This window comes from Scleropages formosus, chromosome 17 (assembly GCF_900964775.1).
Source record: "Scleropages formosus chromosome 17, fSclFor1.1, whole genome shotgun sequence".
Taxonomy (NCBI): Eukaryota; Metazoa; Chordata; class Actinopteri; order Osteoglossiformes; family Osteoglossidae; genus Scleropages; species Scleropages formosus.
The window spans coordinates 1,936,448-1,961,321 of record NC_041822.1 but is presented as its reverse complement, the minus strand read 5'-3'; the positions used below and the strand labels follow the sequence as shown (position 1 = coordinate 1,961,321).

At 41.8% G+C, this 24,874-nt stretch overlaps 1 protein-coding gene across 5 annotated transcripts in view; it reads right to left on the bottom strand.

Moving 5' to 3' along the window:
• pip5k1bb (phosphatidylinositol-4-phosphate 5-kinase, type I, beta b) overlaps nt 1-24,874 on the bottom strand; it is a 55,410-nt gene that overhangs the window by 6,756 nt on the left and 23,780 nt on the right. For 2 of the 5 annotated variants that reach the window (XM_018760058.2, XM_018760060.2), the window contains exons 2-11: nt 21,491-21,570; nt 21,035-21,109; nt 20,061-20,191; nt 12,935-13,052; nt 10,768-10,920; nt 10,010-10,306; nt 1,985-2,181; nt 783-866; nt 503-551; nt 330-414 (exon numbers count right to left, since the gene is read on the bottom strand). In XM_018760058.2, the coding sequence (XP_018615574.1) occupies nt 330-414; nt 503-551; nt 783-866; nt 1,985-2,181; nt 10,010-10,306; nt 10,768-10,920; nt 12,935-13,052; nt 20,061-20,191; nt 21,035-21,103 (1,183 nt within the window). In that variant the 5' untranslated portion in view covers nt 21,104-21,109; nt 21,491-21,570. Of the gene's footprint in view, nt 1-329; nt 415-502; nt 552-782; nt 867-1,984; nt 2,182-10,009; nt 10,307-10,767; nt 10,921-12,934; nt 13,053-20,060; nt 20,192-21,034; nt 21,110-21,490; nt 21,571-22,031; nt 22,098-22,416; nt 23,677-24,104; nt 24,125-24,874 lie in introns of those variants that run through there. The other 3 variants (XM_018760059.2, XM_018760061.2, XM_018760062.2) reach the window with 3 other exon arrangements.

Here is a 24,874-nt window from a genome sequence, read left to right as displayed (position 1 = left end):
TTCCGACCAACGATCACAGCTGGAAGATCATGTGCCGTGACCTTGGGCGCACACACTCACACACGTGCACACACACCGCAGGGAGGCAACCACAGTGACTGTGAATAAGGTCTCACTCCAGGTCTGTAAATGGCCTCCACAAGTACTGTGCCTGCGAAAGCTACCAGCATATTGCATATAACAGATCTGTTTCTGTTATATATAAATATTATGTTTTAACCAATTTGTCAATGACAACTTCTTTGAATGTGGAAGAGTGTCTGTATACTTTAGCATTCACACCCACATATATCAAAGGCACACTGTAAACATGAAAAGCTAACACTTACTGTGGATCTTCCTGAACACTCTTGTGCTCATAAACTTCAGGAATCTGTTGGCATAGAAACCAGGCCTGTGTACTGACACAGAGTCCTGAAATGAAAATGATTTCATTTAAATTTTTTCTATAATTAAAAAAAATTAACGGCTATATAGGTACAAAGCAAATAATGTAACTTACACCATCATATACAAGAGCCTTCCATGAGTGTTCCAACTTCTTAATAAATCTAATAGAGAAGACAATGCAAAAGCAACAACTCACAAGGATGTTTTAAAACACATAACAAAAAAATCAGTTGAATGTTAACTAACATTTCCTTTAACAAGATTAATAATTGATATACGAAGGAAAAACACCTTGCACACTAATGCACAATTAAGTGCCTCTACAGAAATATCTCAAACCTAATATGTAACAACAAGCAAGTTAAAGAAAATAGATTTTGTTATTCCAGTACCTGTAAGACTGCAAGATATCAATAATACCCAGAAATATTAGGAGCTTCTCATCTTTGTGTGTCCTGGCAGGAATTCCTCCCATCCTGGAAAAAAGGATTTCAAGAGCTTAAAAACAGAATCTAAACGTTCATATACGGCTCATATATACCCTTGAAGTTTCTCAGTGAAATGCTTAAAATAGTTAGTGTGCTTGGGCCGTCAAGTACAGCTTTTGCTGTCAATAACACCAACAAACCAGTGAGCAAGTATTACCACGGTTCTCTAGTAACACCATGGAGAGAGATGACAGAGCAAACGTGACTCATTGTGTGGACCGCGTAGTGGTTGCTGATGATGTGAGCTACAACTGTAGTTATTACTCTTTCCGTATTTAGCCATGCCTCTGTGGAACTCTGAAAATATTACTGCTGCTCTTTAAGTGGTTTAAAATTATGTGCCCACCTTATTTTGTCTTAACTCATTCATACCTCTATGTCTCACAACCCAAGAGATGGCAGGCAGTGGCTTAAAAGAGCTATATGCTGTTTATAAGATTGCCCTTTTGGATAATACTGACGCCATCAAGCTGCCATTTAAGACAGGGAGCATAACTGAGAATGATCCTGGGTATATTATAGGTATGATAGGCTGCTCTGTTGGCGTACATGATCAAATGGATTAAAATCTGTTGACTGAACAGTGATGTGTTTTGCGGAAGAGATCCTCTACCAATCCAACCATTAAGTTCTTATTGTAAACTGATTCAAATGTTATTTTTGACTAAAAATATTATTTGTAGAGGTTCCAGGACGTTTAAAATGAATTAAACTGTAAACATCAAAAATAAACTGGAAAATAATTTTAAACTCGCTACGATGACTGCTTCTGTCTGTTGACAAGTTCAGTGTGACAGTAAGAGTTTTGACTTTCCTTGGCATTTACAAAAACTTTCAATTGTGGGATTTACGGAGGTGTGACATTTGAATCACCCTTACGAGTTTTTTTGCTTAATCGAAAACAGGGGCACTCCTCAGGCTGAAATTTTAGGTATAAAGCACTATATAACTTATAGTGCTCAGTATCAAATGATAAATGTTTTAGTTTTACCAGTTTTACGGTTTTGCCATGTTTCAATCACGAAGGTCGAAGCAGCCATCATTTAGATTTCCAAGAGGCATATTGTACCTGTAGACTGCCCAACGAACAGCTAACTGGCACTCACGTGTCATCAGTGGTTACAGCTTCACCTGCCTTCCCATCCCCCTGGATTGACTCCATGGCTGTAGAATACAGCACCTTCTGCGATATGGGCCGCCTGTCCGCAGCCGCATCCACCACCTCCCCGTCTTTTGTGGTCTGGTCCATCACGTGGACCCCCAGCAGCAGACTATAGTCCATGATCTTAAAACTCTCCAGCACCTGATGAAAGAGGAAAGAACAGAGATTAGCAAACCTTTCAGACTGTCACTCATATGTCTCTGTACAGTGAGTGGCTACAGATTTCCGGACATTATAATTTATCCTGACTGGTGGCACCCTCAAATAGGGTCTTGCTGTTGAGAACACTTTACAAAATCCATTTATTTCTCACTTAGAAGGGGGTGATGCATACTTTTATATTTTCATCAACCTTGTTTTTTTAACATTTTTTTAAATTGGTTTTATTATTTTGACTCAGTACCTAGTACCTCAGAAATAGCAAGTACTGAACATGTTTTGCAGAAATGTTATATGACTGTCTCAAAATTGATTTTTATTTGCTTGGCAAATTAGTTTTTATTGTTTTGACCTGTCGCATTCTATGCATATATGGGGAGGTATAAAACTGAAAAAAATTTCACTTTTAATTTTACAGTGATTCCGGTACTTTTTCACAGTAAAATCCACAGAATGAGCGGCTTGAGATATCCATTAAAACACACTGTCGCGTTGCTTGGAAACTTAAAAGCACTTAAAGCACTAAACATTGTGAGTTTATCTCTGAGCTTAGTCTGCCTTTATAGGCTGTATCTGATTACAATTTTAAACAAAGTCTCCTGCCCTATTTTTACATGGACAGATATTTCTGTTGACACAAAAAGACTCAGAGCAAAAAAGTGTGGTGAACTGGACTTAAAAGTGAGGCAACAGTACCAAACAAATATTTTTAATTGTTTTATGTTCCTGAGCTGTATTTAATGTTGAAAACAATACATTTTAGGTAGAAAGAAAGTACTGGAACTTGTGCTGCCATTTTCAGTCTATTATAAGAACACAGGGTTGCATTTCGCTATTGTATTATTCAAAACTGGTGCTTCCACGATTACTTTTGATGTTTGATTGGATGTGGCTCTGCAAGATTTTCTTCAATAATTCTGATCAATTGGAAATTTCGATCTTGGATGGGTTAAGATTTTTCTTAGCTTCGGACAGTGCTGGTTCTGGCTATAATGGCAAGTACGGCACTCAATTTGCACTCTTGTAGGGCTACGTAGGTAGTCCAGTGTAACCAGTAACACAGTGTACAGCCTAGGTAACCACCAAATGAAGATCATCTAAAGGTCATCTTATGGCACTTACCACATGGATGTCCCTTTGAGTTATTTGGATGAATGGTGGTACATACATAACATGTTAGTAGCACCAGGTCAGATCAGGTCAGATCAGCTGGTTCTCTCCATATCTAGTCTTCTGAATTTTTTATCATGCGTGAGAGATAAAGAGGATATTCTGTACAGAAAAAGGCAGTGTCCTAGAAAACTGACTGCCTGATTTGTACTGGTAGTGATCCTTAAACCAGTTCTTCCAAACAGTCTGGACAATATGGACTTATTTCATTACAGGAGCATTTTCTGTCTCTTGCCTCACAAATGTGCATATATGCAAAAGCTGAGATAATGGTTCATGTCAAAGTTGGAGCTTCGCTCTTTCCTTCACTCCAATTTGCATGCAGTCTTCCTGCTGAAAAACCCATCATATTCAAATTGCCACTCCTTTTGAAAAAAGCTGCAATGCAGTTTGAGGGCCAGGGCATCTCTCACAGCATCCATCATACCGGGTTGTACTATTCGCACCACAGCATACACACAGAACCATTATTTTTGTACTTCGCAATATGCCATTTCTCCGCTGCCACTGTGGGACAGTAATAAATGCTCTGTTAATGGACAACAGCAACAAGGGAATTAAGAGTATCTAATTAATTTTGAAATTAAAATAAATAAATATAGGGGGATGCGGTGGTGCAATGGGTTTGACTGGGTCCTGCCCTCTGGCAGGTCTGAAGCTCAAGTCCTGCTCGGGGTGCCTTGCGATGGACTGGTGTCCCTTCCTGGGTGTGTCCCCTCCCCCTCCAGCCTTATGCCCTGTGTTGCTGGGTTAGGTTCCGGTTCGCCGCAACCCCACTTGGGACAAGCGGCTTCAGACAATGTCAGACAATAAATAAATGTGTGTGCATGTGTCAGAAGAGGAAATGTATGTGAATACCCGCAAATGCATTGAACTGAAAACAGGAACATACAGTACTGAATTTAAGTGTTACATTCAGTATCAGGTTAAAATGAATAGCAGTTTAAAAGCTAATGTATTTCCCCTTTATTTCAGGATTTTATAATGTATTTGGATAGTTTGGCACACAAATGATTAACTGAATGCTGCATTATAACAAATTTGTATGCACACTGGTATTGTTAACAGGAGCTGAAATGTTTCTGGTTTCTAAAACCCCTCCATTGCCACAGTGCCATTCGCCCAGTTACGTGGTACCTAGTAGTTCTGTAAAGAACTAAATCATAGATAGTTGGACTGGTAGTTTTTGCATAATGAGGACGGGTTACATATTTTCTCTTTAATATTTTGACAATGAATTGCTTATGGGCAATGCTGTTTGTGTAGTTGCACTGTTTACTACATGTACTTTCATGCTAGGAGGGTTTTGCGCTATATGTTTGGTTTTGGATATTTGGGATTTTTCCCAACCGCTAACAGAGACGCTTGCATCAGCAATACGTTAAGTGCCTGTAAGTTAAGTGACACCTGCACAAATTAATACATGTCTTTGAGAGTTTGAACAGACATTGTCTTATGATGGACTCTGATACCTTTATATTTCCCCATCAGCTCAAGTTTTATTTATACAAGAAGCAAAAATAAACCAGCTAAGACTGCAGTTTGTGACTGTAATTTAGCCATAAAATATACACACACACACACACACACACACACACACACACACACACACACACACACACGGAACCGGAGCCTACCCGGCAACACAGGGCGTAAGGGGACACACCCAGGACGGGACGCCAGTCCGTCACAAGGCACCCCAAGCGGGACTCGAACCCCAGACCCACCGGAGAGCAGGACTGTGGTCCAACCCACTGCGCCACCGCACCCCCTCTCCCATAAAATACATTTTATTAATATTTGGAGACTGATAATATATGGTCAACCACTGTAATATACAATGGTCAGTTGCAGTACACAATCACGGTGAAACAAATTAGTTGTGTTCAGCTGTAATTCCATGGTTAAATGATTGGCAAATTTGCTGCCATACATTTAATTGTAAGAATACCATGTTGTTTTTTTCTTTTTTTTTTACACTGTAACCTGCTCTTTGGGAAAGCTTCACAGAGCTGGGCGTTTCTGGCAACCTACACCAGAATTATCAGTGCCTCCTTATCTTCACTCATTCCTCCCATTGCCACACCAGTCCCTTACAGGAAAGCCACACTCTACCGCTTCAAGCTGGAGGAAGCTGATTTAGGGAAAAGATTTTGTGACGGAGTATGCCAAGGAGGAGCAAAGGGAAAACCAATGGAAATGTAAGCAGTTCAGACAGTCATTGCATGATCACTTAAATCAGATGTCCTGTTAATGCATAGTTCACCAGAGAGAAAGGACATGTTTTAGTATTTACTTTCATACCAAAGTATGATTTTTTTTATAAGAAAAAAACAGAAACGATTATCACTGTTTAAAAAATTCTGCCAACACAACTTGTCAGCATATTATTGTCACACTTTACATAATTTTAACTCATTTACATGCACAGGGTTCCCTCAATACAATATACTTTTTCTACTTAAGATTTCCAATACAGGCAGTCCCCAGATTATGAACGAGTTCCATTCTTAAGTCTGTCTTTAAATCAGATTTTTAGGTCAGAACAGTTACACACAAACACACACACACACACACATTTTCAGAACCGCTTGTCCCATACAGGGTCGCGGGGAACCGGAGCCTACCCGGCAACACAGGGCGTAAGGCCGGAGGGGGACACACCCAGGATGGGACGCCAGTTCATCGCAAGGCACCCCAAGCGGGACTCGAACCCCAGACCCAGTGGAAAGCAGGACTGTGGTCCAACCCACTGCGCCACCGCACCCCCTGTCGGAACAGTTAAGTACAGTTTTTGTGTAACATTAGTTAGTCAAATGTTTGTCTTAGAATATAGTGTATCGTGCACCTTTCTATGCATAAAAAACATTAAAGAAACATTTCCAGATACACAAAAACACCTTTAATATAACAATACAACAATAATAATAATAAATGTAACCATAATAGAGAGAGAAAGACATCGAGACAGAGCCTTTTACATGCTCCATTATTTTCACTTAGTCCTTTAAAATTGTCCCGACTGTTGATCGACTGCAGTCTAATGCTTTTTCAATGTTCGCTGGTGTTTCACCTTTTTCCGATCACGTTATTATTTCCACTTTAGTTTCAGTCGTGGTCATTTTCCTTTTCTTTGATGCATCACCATCACGTGCATCACATTTACACTTTGGTGCCATGGTTAGGAGAGTAAAAACAAAAAAAAAAATAAAGCCAAATACAGTAACATACAAGACACTGTTAACAGTAACGTGGTCCAACTGAAAAGAAGGAAGTCTTTGTCCTACCTCAGGCTCACGAACCGACGAACCGCTGTAGACGCGCAATGTTTTGATGCGAGTTGGCAAAGTAGCACCGTTTGTTATTATGAATCATTGTATGTAACTCGAATTTTTAATATAGTAGGCTTTACAGGGGTGGTTTGTCACTACAGTTTGTCTGTAAGTCAGACATTTGTAACTCAGGGACTGCCTGTATACACACTGTAATGGAATTAGTAATAATGTGCCATTTCACAGCAGCAGTAATAAACCCATATAATGTCAGCATAGGGACTAAAAGAAGTTTAAATTTAACAAACTCCTAATAACAACAAAGACAGAATATCACTGCCACTACAAAAACAAGGTGGCCTCATTGTAAAGGAAAAATTTCAGCCTTTAAATTCCTGTGCCATAAAGTTGCAGCTGATCTTCTTAAAGGAGCTTTGAGACAATATTTTACAGATTGGTGGGTGTGTTCCTCTGTCTAGTGAACTGCGTTTTATCAGTGCTGGAGAGGCTCCACCATTCCCCTATTCAAAAAATCTGCAGATCAACCTATGAAAAGTGACTTTAGTATCTAGCCTCCATTTTGCATTTCTGTTGGAACTGACAGGATTTGTGCTGAAAATTCCTCTAATTTTCAATCCTCAGTTCAAAATTGAATCCTCTGACTTGTACACAAAATTCAGTGATTTCAAGCTAATTTTAGAAGAAGGTGAATGAAATGGAAAAACATGATAAATTGCTTGTTTACATGTTTAATGCAGCCTTAACAACATTAAAAAATTATAAAAATTAATCAGCATCCGCAAAAATTAATTAAAAGCTGTATATGCCAGATGTCAATGTTGTGTCCACATTTTTACAAGTTCTAAGTGAAGCATTCAGGATAGTTAAAACAAGCCATAAAAGTAAAAAGTAATTTCAGAAGTGAGAGAAAAGCTCTGAGATCCCACCAAGTGAATACATTTCAGTGAGCGCAAACAAAATTAATCTCTCACGTGACATTTTACCATATGCCATGTCTTAAAACAAACAAGCTGAATCACCAGCTGAGCCAAAGGTCCCAAGGGCTTTTCCAACTGAAAATAACCTCTAGTTCCCAACTTCTGTTACTGACTGAATTCCATGGAACAATCATGTCAAAAAAATCCCATTAAAGTAAAAAAAAAAAAGCTCATTAAAGCCATTTCCGGTAAGACATCTCACTGACAGTTCTCTGCATTTATATGGGTTCACTGAATAAAGAGGTCCTAATTATGCAGATCTCAGAGGTATGCAGACACAACGGAAGACATATTTTATTGATATGTACTACGCCGGCAAGACAGGTGCAAACTGAGTTATCTGTAAATTATGAATTTACTGTAGATTATAAAGCTACAGTACATGATGTATAAATGATTCATTAATGTGTAAAATCATATGTCCCTCTGAGCTAAACAGCATGATTCCCAGAAGTGATCCTCAGTCACCGTCTCCCCTGAACTGGAGGTACTGGAAAGCTGGCATCCTGCTTATTCAAGGAAACGTACAGAAATTTTTGCTTCGAGAGCACTTCTGTTCCTATTTTGCAGAGGACACAGCTGAGAGGCCGGAAACTCATGATCACTGAAACCAGCTCCTCAACTAGCTCTGTGTGTGTGTGTGTGTGTGTGTGTGTGTGTGTGTGTGTGTGTGTGTGTGTGTGTGTGTGTGTGTAGAAAGAGACCAGCAATTATGTTCGTCTCACAAATATTCTACATTACTGCATTACCCAATGCCAAAATGAAGCACTGCAAAAGACAAAATTTATAACCTTAGCGCTGATAAATGAGCTCCCTCTACTTCCCAACTCTGGCTCTGGGTTCATTGTGAGATTTGGTTATGATCTTTGAACTTGCTCATGTGACTTGCATTATCAGCTATTCTAACAGCTTTTTTAACAACTTCCTTCTGCTGGGAAGTGGAGGACATGCTACTTTCCTCCACTGGGAAGCCTAGGACATGCTATGCAAAGCACATGCCATTGTCTCATACAAGGCAGTGTGTAAGCAGCAGCAGAGCCACTATTTGCGTTAACGGAAGGCGCTGGCCTGGCTAGATCCTTGTCACAGGCAACAGAGTCTGACAAAGTAATCAGGAAGGAAAGTTGCATATTTTTGTAATTAGATTCTCAGGATGCGAATTTGCATTTTTATTGTTAAACACAGTATTACCATCTTGATGACCATTCAAGCCTGTTTAACAGAACCTGTTATTTACAGTTTGACAGAAAAGAGTATTTCTCTCAATGTACAGTGTTGGATCGGTTAAGACTGTAGAAGCTTTCAGGATTCGTGAAATTGTTTTACTTTTTTGCATTAGTATCCTGTAGATGATCACATGTAGTGAAGGAACACCCCAGGAATTTGGGAAATGTAGCAACCACTTGTGTCAAACAAAACCTCAGTTATGACTGGACTGACGGCCATGTTGCCAATCTACGAAGCATGAGTCAATCAAAAAACACTATGATCTTTCAGTCACTATTAACTGAGTGTGGAGAAGGGGTCAAAATAGTCCAGACATCCCAAATGCACCTATTGATGAGCATGTCATAACAGATGCCTAGCTGAAAATCAGTTTGGCAGGATTTCAGATAAAATCTAAATGGACACACTTTATATAAGGACCGTAGGTCACGTAGTGGTAAATACATTAATGAAACGTATGAAAAATGACAATCCCCTTGGATTTTTCTGTTTGGCAAAGTTGTCTTGGAACAGATTGGCATCCTGTCCAGTATAAACCCTGCCTTTCACCCTGTGCCTCCAGGGGAGGTTCCCTGACCACAGTGACCTTGCACTTGGCAGGCAGGTATTGAAACTCGATGGATGGATGGATGGATGGACAAGGTTTTGGTAAAGCAGATGTTAAAGATGTGAAAACAGCAATGAATAAGTAGTTGTTAACTGTGAATGAAGCAGAAATTTAAATAAAAATCTTAAACGTTTCACATAAATTTTGTTCTACTCCTAACAGCAATAAAAACAGAATATCACTGCCACTACAAAAACTATTTACATGTTTGGAGCATTTTAAATATCATTTATTGTTGAGCGAACTGTTATGTGCTACATGATCAAAGGTCATAAATTGACAATAAAACATCAAACACGTCCCCCAAAAGGAGGTGCTTTATGAACTGCAAACTCTGTCTGCAAGAACTTCATATTCAGCTTAGTAATTTGTTGCAGGTAAAACACAAGATTATTGTATTATTAAAAACTATTAAATATGGTTATTAAAGTCCACCAAAATTAAGACATTCCTATCGTGCCTCTCTAAATTTTAGGTCAAGAAGAACAAAAAGACAGTTGGCCATGCAAACAATGTGGGGTAGAAGCGGCTCTCACCCGACAATCACGCTGCAGGGTCTTCATCAAAGCGTTGTACGTCTCCGTGTCAAAGTAAAGACCATCGTGCATATCCTGGAAGTCCAAGTCCTTGTAGGTAGGACAGGACTTCTCACGCTCCTTGCGGGAGGCGCGACGTTTGTACGTAGAGCCCTTTAGGTCGTACTTATAGTGCATCTTCACTGAGCGTGGCAGCACATTATTCATCACCACCACTCGGATGTTCATGCCACCAGACTGGACACAATACAGGCCATAGAACTTGGGCAGGAGTGTCCTGGGGTTCTGGTTCAGGTTCTGAGAGGAGGGAGGAAAGGGATGAAATAATGTGCTGACACCACATGTAAACAGAGGAGCACCAGACAAAACCTCACCTTCGTTTAGAGCAGTATCTCATACCCATGTTTATTTACTATACAGTACTGTTGTAGTATTAATAGAAGACCTAAATACTAAATGACTCTCACTTTCACTTTTGAAAATTCCAGAAGGCAAAGGCTAGGATACAAGGTGCCAGACCACGATCACACATAACACACATACACTATGCTGGGGCAATTTAGACTCTTGGAGGAAATCATAATTCCAAGGGAAAACCAATGCAAGCACTGGATACATAGGCAAATTCTTCACAGGCAAAGTCAGATTTGAACCAGGAACTGCAGAGTTGTGATGCAACAGTAAATACTGGATGGTGCTGCCATCAAAAGTACGTGAATCATATGTAAAGTGAGCGAATGGTGGGAAATGGTGCTCACCATGTAGTAGCCTGGAAGCAGCTTCTGCAAGAATTCGGCTTCCTTGTGTTGAACGGTCTTAATGATGAACTCATCATCACTGGTCAGGTAAAACAGAGAGCCACTCGCTCCAGGGTTCGACAACTCAATCAATGGCTCGTTGCAAATAGAGTACTGCAAACACAAGTGCAAAACACACAACTCTTGCACTTTTATTGTACCAGAGGAAAAAAGACAAACCTAGTCCTCTGTAAAACATCACTGTTATGGTGCCTTCCGTGTGACAATGCATGGATGAGAACTTCAGTATTGACACAAACTTAAGCCTTTCTCATTTACCGTACATACTCTGATGGCCAGTAAAATACTAGTTTATGCCTGAAGGGATAAGCATACAGATAATGAGCTTTAAGCTCCTGGTATTCATAAACAATATAAATTACATAACATTTATTCAGTTCATTTCATCAGAACTATCTTGCCAAGGTGAATGGTGATTTTCAGTTACACAAGGTCATACAGACAATTTCAAATCAATTGCATTACAGTGACACCTTTTGCTAGGAACAGTATCATTCAAATTGCTGAATGCATTTACAAAGGCTGGGTGTGCAGTGGTGCAGCAGGTTTGGCTTGGGCCTGCTCTCTGGTGAGTCTGTGGTTTGAGTCCTGCTTGGGGTGCCTTGCGATGGAGTGGCATCCCCTCCTGGGTGTGTCCCCTCCCCTGCAGCCTTGCGCCCTGTGTTGCCGGGTAAGGCTCCGGTTCGCTGCGACCCCACTTGGGATGAGCAGTTTCAGACAGTATGTGTGTGTGTGTGTGTGTGTGTGTGAGATTTACATAGGGCCTGTAGTGTTATATAGTATTAAGTGCCATAATAATAGATAAAAATGCATTCACTGAAAAGGAAGCAGTTCTACTGTCAGTCTCTAAAAATGATTAAAATAATGAAAGGCATAAAAACACATGACAAGAATCCCCAGGAAGCAGGAGTAACGTCTGGAGTTTATTGCAGGTATTTACATACAGCACCAGAGGGCCGTGTGCTTGTAAGAACAGCTTACTTGCTCTCTGTCTCTCTGTGTGATGATCTTGCACTCTATCACCAGACCGAATAATATATTTTAGCGTAAGCTCAGTAATTATGTAGAAAGGCATCTTCTCTGCAAGACAATCTCTGTTAAAGCCCTTACTGTTATTCAGGAACAATGAAACCCTCTGCACAATAGAACTGCAGCAACAGAAAATTGCCAAGGGGAAAAGAGAAGAGCAGTCACAAATTTTACCCTGTAAATGAAGTGCATTTCTTACTGAATTGACCTCCATTTACAAAAAGCAGTTCTGGAAGAATCCATCCATTTACAGATATGAACTAAACTGCTCTTGAGGGTAAACTCTTGATGTGCAATTAATGCCAGATTGGCAGTCAAGGCCTGTTGATGTTAGCCTGCAATTATATTTTAATGAAAGCAATTACTCCCACAGGCAATTAAAACCGATCCCATTTCACAGTGTGAGGGAGATTATTAAAACTGTCTTTATAAAGCTTTTCCAAATGAACATTTCCTTCCACTTCCTCTTGCAGTCACCCGTGCAGCAAAAAAAGTTCATAGCCCAGAGCTTTCAATTGTTTATCTTGTATAGGGTGTGTGCTCATAGCAGCTGCTCGCCGCTCTGAAGTGCTCTCATTACAGTGCTGGATCATGAACACCGTGGGATTTTAGAACTAGGGCACGTTCTCAGACCTGCCTACAGCGAAGCCACGTTAAACGCTGTGCTTCCTGCAGTGCTCGCTGGAGTCTTGTTTTCTGCCTGACACCAAAACATTACATTCCATTTTCTCAGAACTGGAATAAATTTCTGTACTGGGGACAGCACTCCCCTTCTTTCTTTCTGGTCATGTGTTCTCATAGTGTTTCTGTAACATTACAATTGAAAACAACTGTTTAAGCAGTCAACATTCTGTCATGTTTGGTCTTTTGTTGAAGTTCTCATTCAGAGATGGGTGGTCTAGCCTTAGAGGTGTAAGTGAGGGAGCGGCGCCTCAACTAACTGGAGATGGGAGCCAGAGGAGGGGCTACGGTGCCAGAGGAAGGTCTAGTGAAGCTCCAGCAGAACACAATGGAGGTGGGCGCTCACTCAGTGCTCTACACCGAGTCTCCTTCTCTGAGACCAGCACATGGGCCTTACCAGGTAGTCATCTGGTTTGATCCCGAAGAGCTCTCTGAAGTAACGAAAGGCCAGTGGGGCATAGGTCTTGAAGCGGAAGTCTGGGTAGTGATGTGCAGGGGTCAGATTGCTCCCCTCACTGGCCAATTCCACACAAACAGACACAAACAAAAACAAAAAATGACTGTTACATTGTTTGACCCAATTACTATGACTGTATTTAGCACAATTCCAACAATTGTTGCCTCCTGCATGCTGTGACAATTATAAACATCACAAATTACAAAATCTGGATCCACCACCTCTGGCCACTTTCTGGTCAAACCAACAAGTGGTCCAGAATGAAAAGCCTGAAATTTATTGGTTCTGGCTCCCTGTGGTAAACTGAGCTCCCTCTCATTAAGAACTGCTGAATCCCTCTCGACATTCATGATGAGTCTGAAAACATGCCTCTTTCAGACTTACTTCTCTTCTCATTTCATATCTCCTCCTTAAACTTTCACTTTATTATGTTTTTTAAAAAATTACTTCCTATCAATTTTACATGGGGCCCCTTGTGTAATGTATTTTGAGAAAAACCATGGTATTGGACTGACTGCACTTTGAGAATCATGCGTCTGCATCTATATCTCTCTGTGTCTGTTGGTGAACTTTTATTTACTCTGAGTAACTTCACTCTCCCAATGTTGAATGTGCATTAAAAGTGCATGTAAATTTAGGTATTAAAAAATCAGATAGAAAGTGACTAAATTTAGCCCAAATCCAATTAAATCAATAAAGGGATGAGTAAGAAAGTAAGTAAGTAAATACATGAATAAATAAAAAGAGGATGGGAGATGGTTGCACATTGATTACAATAAAAGCATCCCACATGATTTCCCCATTGATGTCTATGTTTCTTAGCAGCTAAATGTTTGTTAGTCAGTGCAATGCTTTCTCCCTCTTACTTACTCCCTCCCATCTCTGTACTTGTTGTACATATGTTTACATATACAGTATATTTAGCTGATGCTTTCCTTTGAAGTAACTTACAGTGTTAGGGACAGAATAATTTAACCATTTACACACACACACACACACACACACACACACACACACACACACACACACACACACACACACTTCTGAACCACTTGTCCCATACAGGGTTGCAGGGAGCCAGAGCCTAACCTGGCAACACAGGGCACAAGGCTGGAGGGGGAGAGGACACACCCAGGACAGGACACCAGTCTGTCACAAGGCACCCCAAGCAGGACTTAAACCCCAGACCCACCAGAGAGCAGGACCCAGTCCAACCCACTGCACTACCCCTTCCATTTATACAGGGGGGTAATTTTACTGGAGAAATGGCTGGGTAGGTACCTTACTCAAGGATACTATAGCCAGAGACAAGGATCAAACTTCCTCTCTTGAGGTCCAAAGGCAGTAGCACTAACCACTACACTACCAGCTGTCCCTGGAATGTATGTGTATATGTTTTTTGCCTACTCTACACTATGAGAAATTGCGACCTGAAGCCAAATTCCATGTATGTGCATGCATACTTTCCCAAATATACTGGATTCTTATTCTGAGTAAGTTTCACTATACCTGAAGCTGCTCTAATGGAGATGCAGATTCAAGTGGATTTTAACTGCTTCCTTCAGTTGTACCTCAAATCTCTGCTAACCTGTCTCTAGGCAAATAACATGAAGCCCATAAGTCCTAATTAACACAGCTAATTGGAGGCTTTTATCACAACTGTGCCTTTAAAATGCTCAGTGGGATTCGACTTCCTCCAGGCTAATGACTGAAATACGTATAACTTTTCATTTCCTCATTCTCATAATTTGTCTCTGAAAACATAAAAAATTAAATTTATCTATTTGACTCACATAGCATAGCCCGTCGTAACAACACTCTGTCCACTAGAAAACTGAAAGCTTACACATGTGTTCTTCTGACTTACAAAACAGTAACAGCTGCCCACTGTCATGCAGCAGATCAGGACAGGAAAGCTCAGATCGGAAAAGTGATACCTGCCCGGCAGCTCAGGTAACACGGTTCATGACACCCTCCCTCCCTTGGCAGCACAGTAGCACAAAACACTGTCACCACACAACAGTACCACAGATTATGTCTTCTCAACAACACATAAAATTACTACATAATTCCTGCTGCATAACACAATTACTGCATAATTCCTGCTACATCTACATAATTCCTGGATCGGGGACTTGTCGTGGTGGAAGGGCTTGCGTGACCTAGGGATCTCCAGAGCTATATCATCGGGACCAGTATGCTCCTGGTAGGCTCTCCCAAAGCGAACAGGTCTGGAATGAAGATCCAGACTAACAGGATCCAAAAACCCCCATGAAAATGTAGACAAGAGAACGTTTACCCTGGCCAGAATAGGGTCACTGGGACCTACCCCTGGAGCCAGGCCTGGGGGGAAGTGTTCCTAGGCGAGCACCTGGTGGCCGGGCAGCCCATGTAGTCCGGCTGGGCTCAGCTCGAAAGGGCAACACGGGGGACCATGTGGGCCCATCACCCACAAGGGCCAACATGGAGGTCGGGTGCGATGCTCTTCAGGCAGCAGGAGGGAGCAGGGTGGCGCATGGTGTTGCGGCCCCGTGCAGCAGAAACTTGCTCTTGGCACGTGGAATGTAACCTCACTGGGAGGGAAGGAGCCGGAACTGGTGTGGGAGGTTGAGAGATACTAACTAGACATAGTTAGGCTCACCTCTACACACAGTGTTGGCTCTGGAATCAAACTCCTTGACAGAGGGTGGGGTCTCTCCTACTGAGGAGTTGCACATGGTGAGAGGCGCCGGGCAGGTTTGGGGATACTCACAAGCCCCCGACTGGCTGCCATACAGTTGGAGTTTATCCTGGTAGTCAAGAGGGTCACCTCAATGCGACTTAAAGTTGCAGAGAGAAAAATTTTGACTGTTCCATGTGCTTATGCACCAAACAGCAGTTCAGAGTATTCAACCTTCTTGGAGATAGTGGGTGGGGTTCTGGATAGAACCCCACCTACAGACTCCATAGTCCTGCTGGGGGACTTCAGCACTCATGCTGGCAATGACTGGGAAATCTGGAGTGGGGCGATTGGGAAGAACGGCTTGCCCAATCTAAACCAGAATGGTGAAATGTTACTGGACTTCTGTGCTAGTGATGGTTTGTCCAAAACAAACACCATGTTCGAACACAAGGATGCTCATAAGTGTACTTGGTACCAGAGCTCCTTAGGCTAAAGGTCAATGATTGACTTTGTAGTCGTTTCACCTGACTTGAGACCACATGTTCTGGACACGCAGGTGAGGAGAGGTGCAGCGCTGTCAACCGATCACCATCTGGTGCTGAGTTTGATCAGATGATGGGGAAAACTGATGGACAGACCCGGTAGACCCAAGCGAATAGAGAGGGTGTGCTGGGAATGACTGTCAGAGGACCCTGTCCGGAATGATTTTGACTCACATCTTTGGGAGAGCTTCTCCCATGTCCTGGAGGAGGTAGGGGACATGGAGTCTGAATGGATCCTCTTCAGAACCTCTATTGTGGAAGCAGCCAGGCACAGCTGTGGCCAAAAGCTTGTTGGTGCCAGCCAGGGCGGCAACCCAAGAACCTGCTGGTGGACACCGGTGGTGAGGGAAGCTGTCAAGCTGAAGAAGCAGGCCTTTAGGGCCTGGTTGGCTCTGGGGGCTCCTGACTCAGCAGACAGGTACCGGCAGGCAAAAAAAGCAGCAGTGGCTGCAGTTGCATAAGCAAAATCCAGAGGATGGGAGGAGTTTGGAGAGGCAATGGAAAATGACTATCGGTCGGCCTCAAAGAGGTTCTGGAGAACCATCCGGCAGCTCAGGGGGGGTTGGAGGAGCTTCGCTCAAGCTGTGCTCAGCAAAAGTTGAAAAACTTTGACCACAAATGAGGACACTGGCGAGAGGTGGAAGGAGCACTTTGAGGAACTCTTAAACCCAAGAGATATGCCTTCCTTACATGAGTTAGGGCCAGAGGCTCCAGGGTATCAGAGTCCATTTCCCTGGTGGAAGTCACTGAGGTAGTTGGAAAGCTCCACAGTGGCAAAGCACCGGGGGTGGATGAGATTTGCCCGGAACTGCTTAAGGCCCTGGATGTTGTAGGGCTGTCATGGTTGACACGCCTCTGCAATGTTGCATGGACCTCGGGGACAGTGTCTTTGAATTGGCAAACTGGGATGGTGGTCCCTATATTTAAGAAAAGGCACCGGAGAGTGTGTGCCAACTATCGGGGTATCACACTTCTCAGCTTCCATAGGAAAATTTACGCCAGGGTGCTGGAAAAGAGGCTCTGGCCGATAGTTGAACCTCAGATTGAAGAGGAACAACACGGATTCCGTCCTAGCTGTGGAACAGTGTACCAGCTTTTTACCCTCTCATAAATAATTGAGGGGGCATGGGAGTTCGCTAATCCAGTCTACATTTGTTTTGTGGACTTGGAGAAGGCCTATGACCGTGTTCCCCGAGAAATTCTGTTGGAGGTATTTAAGGAGTATGGGGTGCCAGTGCCACTACTGCGGGCCATTCGGTCTCTGTACACACAGAGAGAGAGCTGTGTCTGCATACTCGGCATTAAGTCAAGCCCGTTCAATGTGGGTGATGGACTCCGCCAAGGTTGTGCCTTGTCCCCACTCTTGTTTGTGGTTTTCATGGACAGGATATCAAGCTGCAGTCGAGGTCAGGAAGGCATTCTATGTGGGAGACGGAAGGTGATGTCTCTGCTTTTAGCAGATGATGTTGTCCTTTTGGCACTGTCACATGGTTGCCTCCAACATGCACTGGAATGGTTTGCAGCCGAGTGTGAAGCGGTTGGTATGAGGATCAGCACCTCCAAGTGTGAGTCCATGGTTCTCTTACGGAAAAGGATGGCATGCCCCCTCCAGGTAAGGAGAGAGAAATTGCCCCAGGTGGAGGAATTTAAATACCTTGAGGTCTTGTTCACGAGTGAGGGGAGAAGGGAGCATGAGATCGGCTGCAGACTGGGAGCAGCAGCAGCAGTAGTAATGTGGTCGCTGTACCAGACTGTAGTGGTGAAGGAGGAACTGAGCCAAAAGACAAAGCTCTCTATTTACCGGTTGGTCTACATCCCTACCCTCACCTATGGTCATGAACTCTGGGTAATGACCGAAAGAATAAGATCGCGGATACAAGCGGCTGAAATGAGTTTTCTCTGCAGGGTGTTGGGACTCACTCTCTGTGACAGGGTGAGATGTTTAGACATCCAGGAGGAACTCAGAGTAGAGCCGCTACTCCTCCACACTGAAAGGAGTTGAGGTGGTTTGGGCATCTGATATGCATGCCCCCTGGGTGCCTCCCTTTGGAGGTATACCAGTCACAGCCAAATGGGACAAGGCCCCGAGGTCGGCCCAGGACCCGCTGGAGGGATTATATCTCCCAGTTGGCCTGGGAACGGCTGGGGATCCCCTGGGCTGAGCTGGAGGAAGTTGCGGGGGACAGGGGTGGCTGGGCCTTTCTGCTTGCCCTATTGCCACCGCGACCCTAGATGGAGAAGTGGGCAAGAAAATGGATGGATATATGGATGGATGGATGGATGGATAACCGTTTGACAGACTGGGAGATACGGATCGCTGCCGCTGCCCAGCATCACAAGAGAGTATTCAATGCATATCGCTTGCCCAGATACAAAGCCCAGAAAGGACCTTACTTTTCTAAGATATTAAACCTGAATTTCTCCAATGACATATCCAGCTAGTTAACAGGACTAAAGATTGCAACAGGTAAAAATATCAGTTATCACTCACACATTTGAAATGCTTTTGTTCAACTTTTAAATTAAATATAAGGAAAATGTCTCCATGACCGTTATCAGGCTGCTGTTTCTGTCACTCTTTGCAGAATCTGACTGTACAGAACACAATGAAGAAATCTAATATTCCCCAGAGGAATAGAACTGTCCACGTATATCAGCCAAAGTCAAACAGTGATGAGATACACACTTACATGTATCATTACTTTCGTCCGTTTTCACTAATTGATAGTAGTGAAGCCGATATTTAATAAGACTTTTTTCTGTCACCATTATTTTTCCTGAGGTTTTCCTTAAAGTGTGGTTATGCAAGGAGTTATGCAAGCTGTTTTTTTCTCTGTGGCAAATTACTGAAAGGCTTACTAATACAAGTTGTTTTTTTTTGTCTGTGGCAAATTACTGAAAGGCTTACTAGTACATTTCACACTCCGGTGTTGGAGAACATGTACTGGTATAAACAGCTTTCAAGGTCTTGGTTAGTTAATCCACTGGAACAGGAGGTGAAGGATTGACATTAAGCACTTAAAAACACTGTAATAAGGCCGATTATTAGTCAGGGAGAGCTTTTTAAGCTGATTTTCATTTTTGTAATTTTACCGATTACATCATATTCACAAGTCAAGTGAAAAGGATTTTTAGAAAAGCGTATTACACAGATTTTCTCCGAGCGCCACTGGTGACACATTTTACACCTTCCATTACTAAATGTTTTCTCTCTGAAGAACTGATCATTTCGTGTTTAAAATCATATGGACACGCATGTGTTGCACCACGATATTCACCTATGAATGTAAATTTCAAATCAGCAGATGTGCTGTTTTCTTGCAGCCTTTTCATAGACCAGTTCATGGTCCTTAAGGAGCCAATTAAAAAGCAAATCACGCTGAAAAAATGTCTAGATACTTTTTGGACAAATCAGTCTGGATTTCAAGGTCAGTATGTTTTACCTGATACAGCTCCATGAATATAGGCACTAACCTTCATAATGAAGGCCTTATTAGCTATGGTTTAATATGCACCTATTGTACGCTATTATATTGGTTTTACAAATTATAAAATGCCCTTAAATGCCATATAGCTGATCCAACTCTGTTAGAACTTGGTTTCATTCTGTTCAGAGGATACTGGAGACCATCTGGTTCTACTCAAATATGCAGTCCATTTTATAAAATCTACTGGTTGTCATTACATCTAGCACAGTCATCACTTCATGTTAATAAGCAAGTGCAGGTAATGTACTTCTTGTGTTTGCATATAAACAATTGTGGATGCAAGACAAGAACTTTGAAGGTTCCTGTGCTGCAGCTGACTTGAAGAAACTGTTTTTGCATGTTCATCTGCTGGCTAGAGGTTCCTGGGCCCATACCTAGGCAGAAATACACTCTCCACCACATAGAAGTCTTGCATGAGCACATCTCTGTCAGGTTTGGAGGTCAGGTTCCCCACGGTGTAGCCAATGCCTAGCTGGATAGCACCCTTCAGCGTAGATGACGTGGTCTGAAAGCAAAAATAAAGACCAGAAAAAATTAAAATCTACAGATTTATAGTTTTGTCGGAATTCCACCACTATTAATTATGAAAAGCAGATTTGTCAGTATACATGCACATAAATTTGCCTCTGTTGTAGCCGATTTGTAAAGGGACTTCAGTAAAAAGCTACAGGTATGAAATACAAATCAGATTAAAGAACTTTATTTGCAATTTTGTGACAATTAATAATTACATAGATAAATAAGAATTTAAAAATATATTTATTTGTTATATTTACTCAAAATCTCTCAAGAATGGCAGAAATTTTTTAAGAAATTACATTAGGAATTATTAACCTCTCAGATTCATCCGAGGAAAATCATTGCTGGACAAAGTGGGAACTTTAAGGAGCAGTACAACTTTTAGCTAATTGCTTCTTTAATAATTGAGTGACTCAAAATAAACCAAAAAGCTTTGCAACTGAGAGTAAGAAATGAACAGCTGAGACAACTGCACATGTCACCTGAAAAAAGACATAACTGTCACTGGTGAAAGGTGTGATCAGGTGGCTGGAACAGGCAAATTCCTGTTTTCACATCTTTATATATAAGTCTAGCATGCGCTGTGAGACTTAACATGTTAATATCTTATGAAAAACTAGTAGAGACAATTTGCTGTCCAGATAATTATTTGAATGACGTCATACAAAGTTAAGACTGAGGGAAATCCTACCGCACGACTTCAAAACCAATATTTATCTTGCTTGAACTACAGTAATTCTTGATAATCAGTCCCAAAAATGAGGGGTCAGGAAAAAAGCATGTTTTTATGCCTGGTAGAACCTGAGCAGTCCCTCTAAGAATGTGTCACCTTTTTGTAAGTCTTCTCGCCACTCATGTTTCGGGATGCTCCGCCTCCATTTTCAGTCATCGTTGACATCTTTGACTTAAATAGATCACACATTCAGCAAAAAAAAAAACAAAACTCATACACCATACAAGTTTATAATATAAGTATAGTGTAATGTTGGAATGTATTTTCACGTTACATTTTATATGACTAACCAATATGAAATTCAGCATGCATGATTATGGTTTTCCTTCATCAAAATGTTTGGACTGTATGACATGAGGGAAATATTGTCACAGAGACTTTGACGGCATTAATAAATCTGCACTGTGTTACAGAAATAAAAAGAAGACATGGATGTCATTACTAAGTCTACTTTTCCTAGTAAGAATTTCATGGTGTATTATGTGCTCTGTCAAATGGCTGCAGGAGGATCTCCATCCTTAGAGATATAATAAGAACTTTTAGGGACAATACCTTGCTTAATGAAAAGCCCTGTCACTGATGCGCTGAGTACAACCACTACATAACTCCTTCATGGGGCTCTGGATTCCCAGCTGCGGGAGAAGGAAGAGAAAGAGGAAAACTGGTGTTGGGATAATGTTGCACAAATATACTAGTATTTACACCTTTAAATGAGCTGCACAAGGTTGTTTTTTTCTTTATTTGCCACAGAAACACCGTACAAGCAGTTGACAATAGTAAATGAAGTAGCACAAAGCCATCAGTAAGCCTACGGCACAGACAGCTGGTCCACAGGGTCCATATTACTCGTACTTCTAAATCGCTCTGGAATGATCATCACCGCTATAGTGTAATGATAAGTCACCAAGAGAGTTCTGCTAAAGAAGTACTAGAGAGTACAAAATGAAAAGAGAAAAAGAAACTTGAGTTTTGTACCTAGAAGTATTGTTCTAGCTCCAGGTGAATGTAAAGCTCAGCATACTGAGGGTCTCTGAGCTGTCAGTTTTAGGGCATGGAGAGCTGCAGCAACTCATCCAAAGTTTTTAAAACTAACCATCATACATTTCAGCAGTAGTAATAAAACTGGGGAATGTGGTGGTGCAGTGGGTTGGACTGGGTCCTGCTCTCTGGTGGGTCTGGGGTTCAAGTCCTGTTTGGGGTGCCTAGCGATGGACTGGTGGCCCATCCTGGGTGTGTCCCCTCCCCCTCCAGCCTTATGCCCCCTGTGTTGCTGGGTTAGGCTCTGGCTCCCTACAACCCTATACAGGAGAAGTGGTTCAGACTGTGTGTGTATAATAAAACTGTAATAATATCATAAAGATACTCCACATCTGCGTGTTGTGTGTGAATTAATAGGGGTTTGATGTTCATATTCTACACTGCTTATCTCGAGAGGAATCAGTCCATGAGATAAGATTTAGTGTGGATCAGATTTATACCCTGATTTGCAGCTGTAACACCTGATGTTCATCCCAAACCTCAACAAATCTGGAGAGAGAAGTGTCGGAACATGATGAATACTTTTATGGTTTGGCAGGGCACAGCAGACCTTAAATGACCTGTAAGTGTGGAAAGAACACTATAATGGAGATGAGCACAGCAATATGTACAATCTTCAATGTCTGGCAATTCTACCCTGTAAAATGTTATTAATTTTTCTTGTCGCCATGCATTACAACAGCAGATGTTAAAACACGTATAATGCAGAAATTTCACTACCAAGGATTAATTGATCCAGTAAATTATTGAAACCAAGATGACAGCGAGCCCCATCTGGCTCAAAGAAGTTTAAAGGATAAAATGCGCGCTACCACCAAAACAGGAAAGAATGTAGTCAGCATCCTCTAATTTTAACAGATAGGACTGCTGTTTATTAGCTCAGTTTCTGGTTGCTATAAACAGAGCTGTGCTGCTGGTAAATTAAATTTACAAAGAACAAATTCCTGACTATTAGTGAATTAAGTGCATATATGCACACCACAAATATGACATAAAAGGGGGACATATTTTTGCAGATCAAATTTTCTTACAGTTTAATACAATAATATAATTTTAAAATGGGTTAAAGAGTACTTTTAACTGTAACACAAAAAAGAGCCTCTAGGGTCTCACAATCATGCAACAATGTTCCGGTTTTTAACGATTCACATTTCAGTCACTTAACATGCAGAACAATAGCAAAAACAACATATTTCTGCCTGGGTTTTAAAATGACCACTTAGCTCCCAAATAATTAACTCATTGTGTGTTTCAATGTCCATTTTCAGAAAAAAACCTCTTTTTGTACTCAAACCAATACACAAGAGGTGATATTTCTCCTTTCTGTGAATATTACACAGACTAATCAGAAAACTCCTGAGACAACTTTCATGCACCAAAAAAATACACAAATTCCAACTGTCCACAAAATGCAAACAGAACATTTTGTATCAGCAGCCCAGTTTACAAAAAATCATGACAATAATTCTGTCACTAAGTCGTAAAAATGCACAATTGTTCTTGAATGCACATCTTAATTGCCCGGAGTTGTAATTTACAAATGATTCTATATCCTAACAAAAGTGGAGGCATACTGATCGGGCATCACAAAGTGTTGCATTCTACAAACCAGGCACCGGTCAGTCATCCTATTCAATAAGTCATCCGCAATACACATCTTTCTTCATTCTGAAGGATTGAGTGCTGTAACACTGAATCTTCTGAATTTTTCAGAGTTAAAGAATAAAACAGTACAGCAGCCCCCCTTATCTGCAGGGGATATGTTCCAAGACTCCCAGTGCATGCCTGTAACCATGGAAAACATATTTACATATTTAGCAAACACACACATTTTCAGAACCACTTGTCCCATACAGGGTCGCGGGGAACCGGAGCCTAACCCGGTAACACAGGGCATAAGGCCGGAAGGGGAGGGGGACACACCCAGGACGGGACACCAGTCCGCCACAAGGCACCCCAAGTGGGACTCAAACCCCAGACCCACCAGAGAGCAGGACTGCAGCCCAACACACTGCACCACCGCACCCCCAATTCAGCAAACACTTTTCTCCAAAGAACTCTATGTAGTGTTATCAGCCCACACACCTTATCCACCAAAGTGACTTACACTGCTAGATACACTACTTACAATGGGTCGCTCATCCATACACCAGTGGAACACACTCTCTGTGAACCTGAACAGCATGTCTTTGGACTGTGGGAGGAAACCAGAGCAGACACAGGGAGAACGTGTAAACTCCACACAGATGGAGCAGGGATTGAACCCACATCCTCTCACACCACTCAGATGCTGCCCACGAAGTCGGCCGAACCCATATACATACCTACGATAATGTTTAATTTATAAATTAGGCACAATAAGAGATTAATAACAGTAACTAATAATAAAATAGAGCAATTATAACAATATACTGTAAAAGTTATGTAAATGTAGTCTCCCTCTCTTGCTCTCTCTAAAAAATATCTTATTGTACTGACTTCAACACGCTACTCAGAACAGTACACGATTTAAAACTTATGAATTGTTTATTTCTGGAATTTTCCCGTAACTGAACCCGCGGAAAGCAAAACCGCGGATAAGAGGGACTACTGTACATGTAGGAACTTGTGGAAAAGTGAACTGGCCTCATTGACAGAGAGACAACGCCTGAGTCTGTGTGTTTGATAGAGTGTGTGTGACAGAGATGGAAAGTGTATATGCCAGTGTGTGTTCAATAAGGATCCAGAGAAGAAACAGCAGTTCTCGAGGGCTCCTCTTAATTATCTGTGAATTGGAATTGCCAATGCTACTGCCATCTGGGAGGCGGCCTAACCTGATAAGTTCTGCTCACAAAGACAGATACCGCACCGCAGCAAGGCTCACACGTGAAAGAGCACATTGCCCATGAATGATCCTTT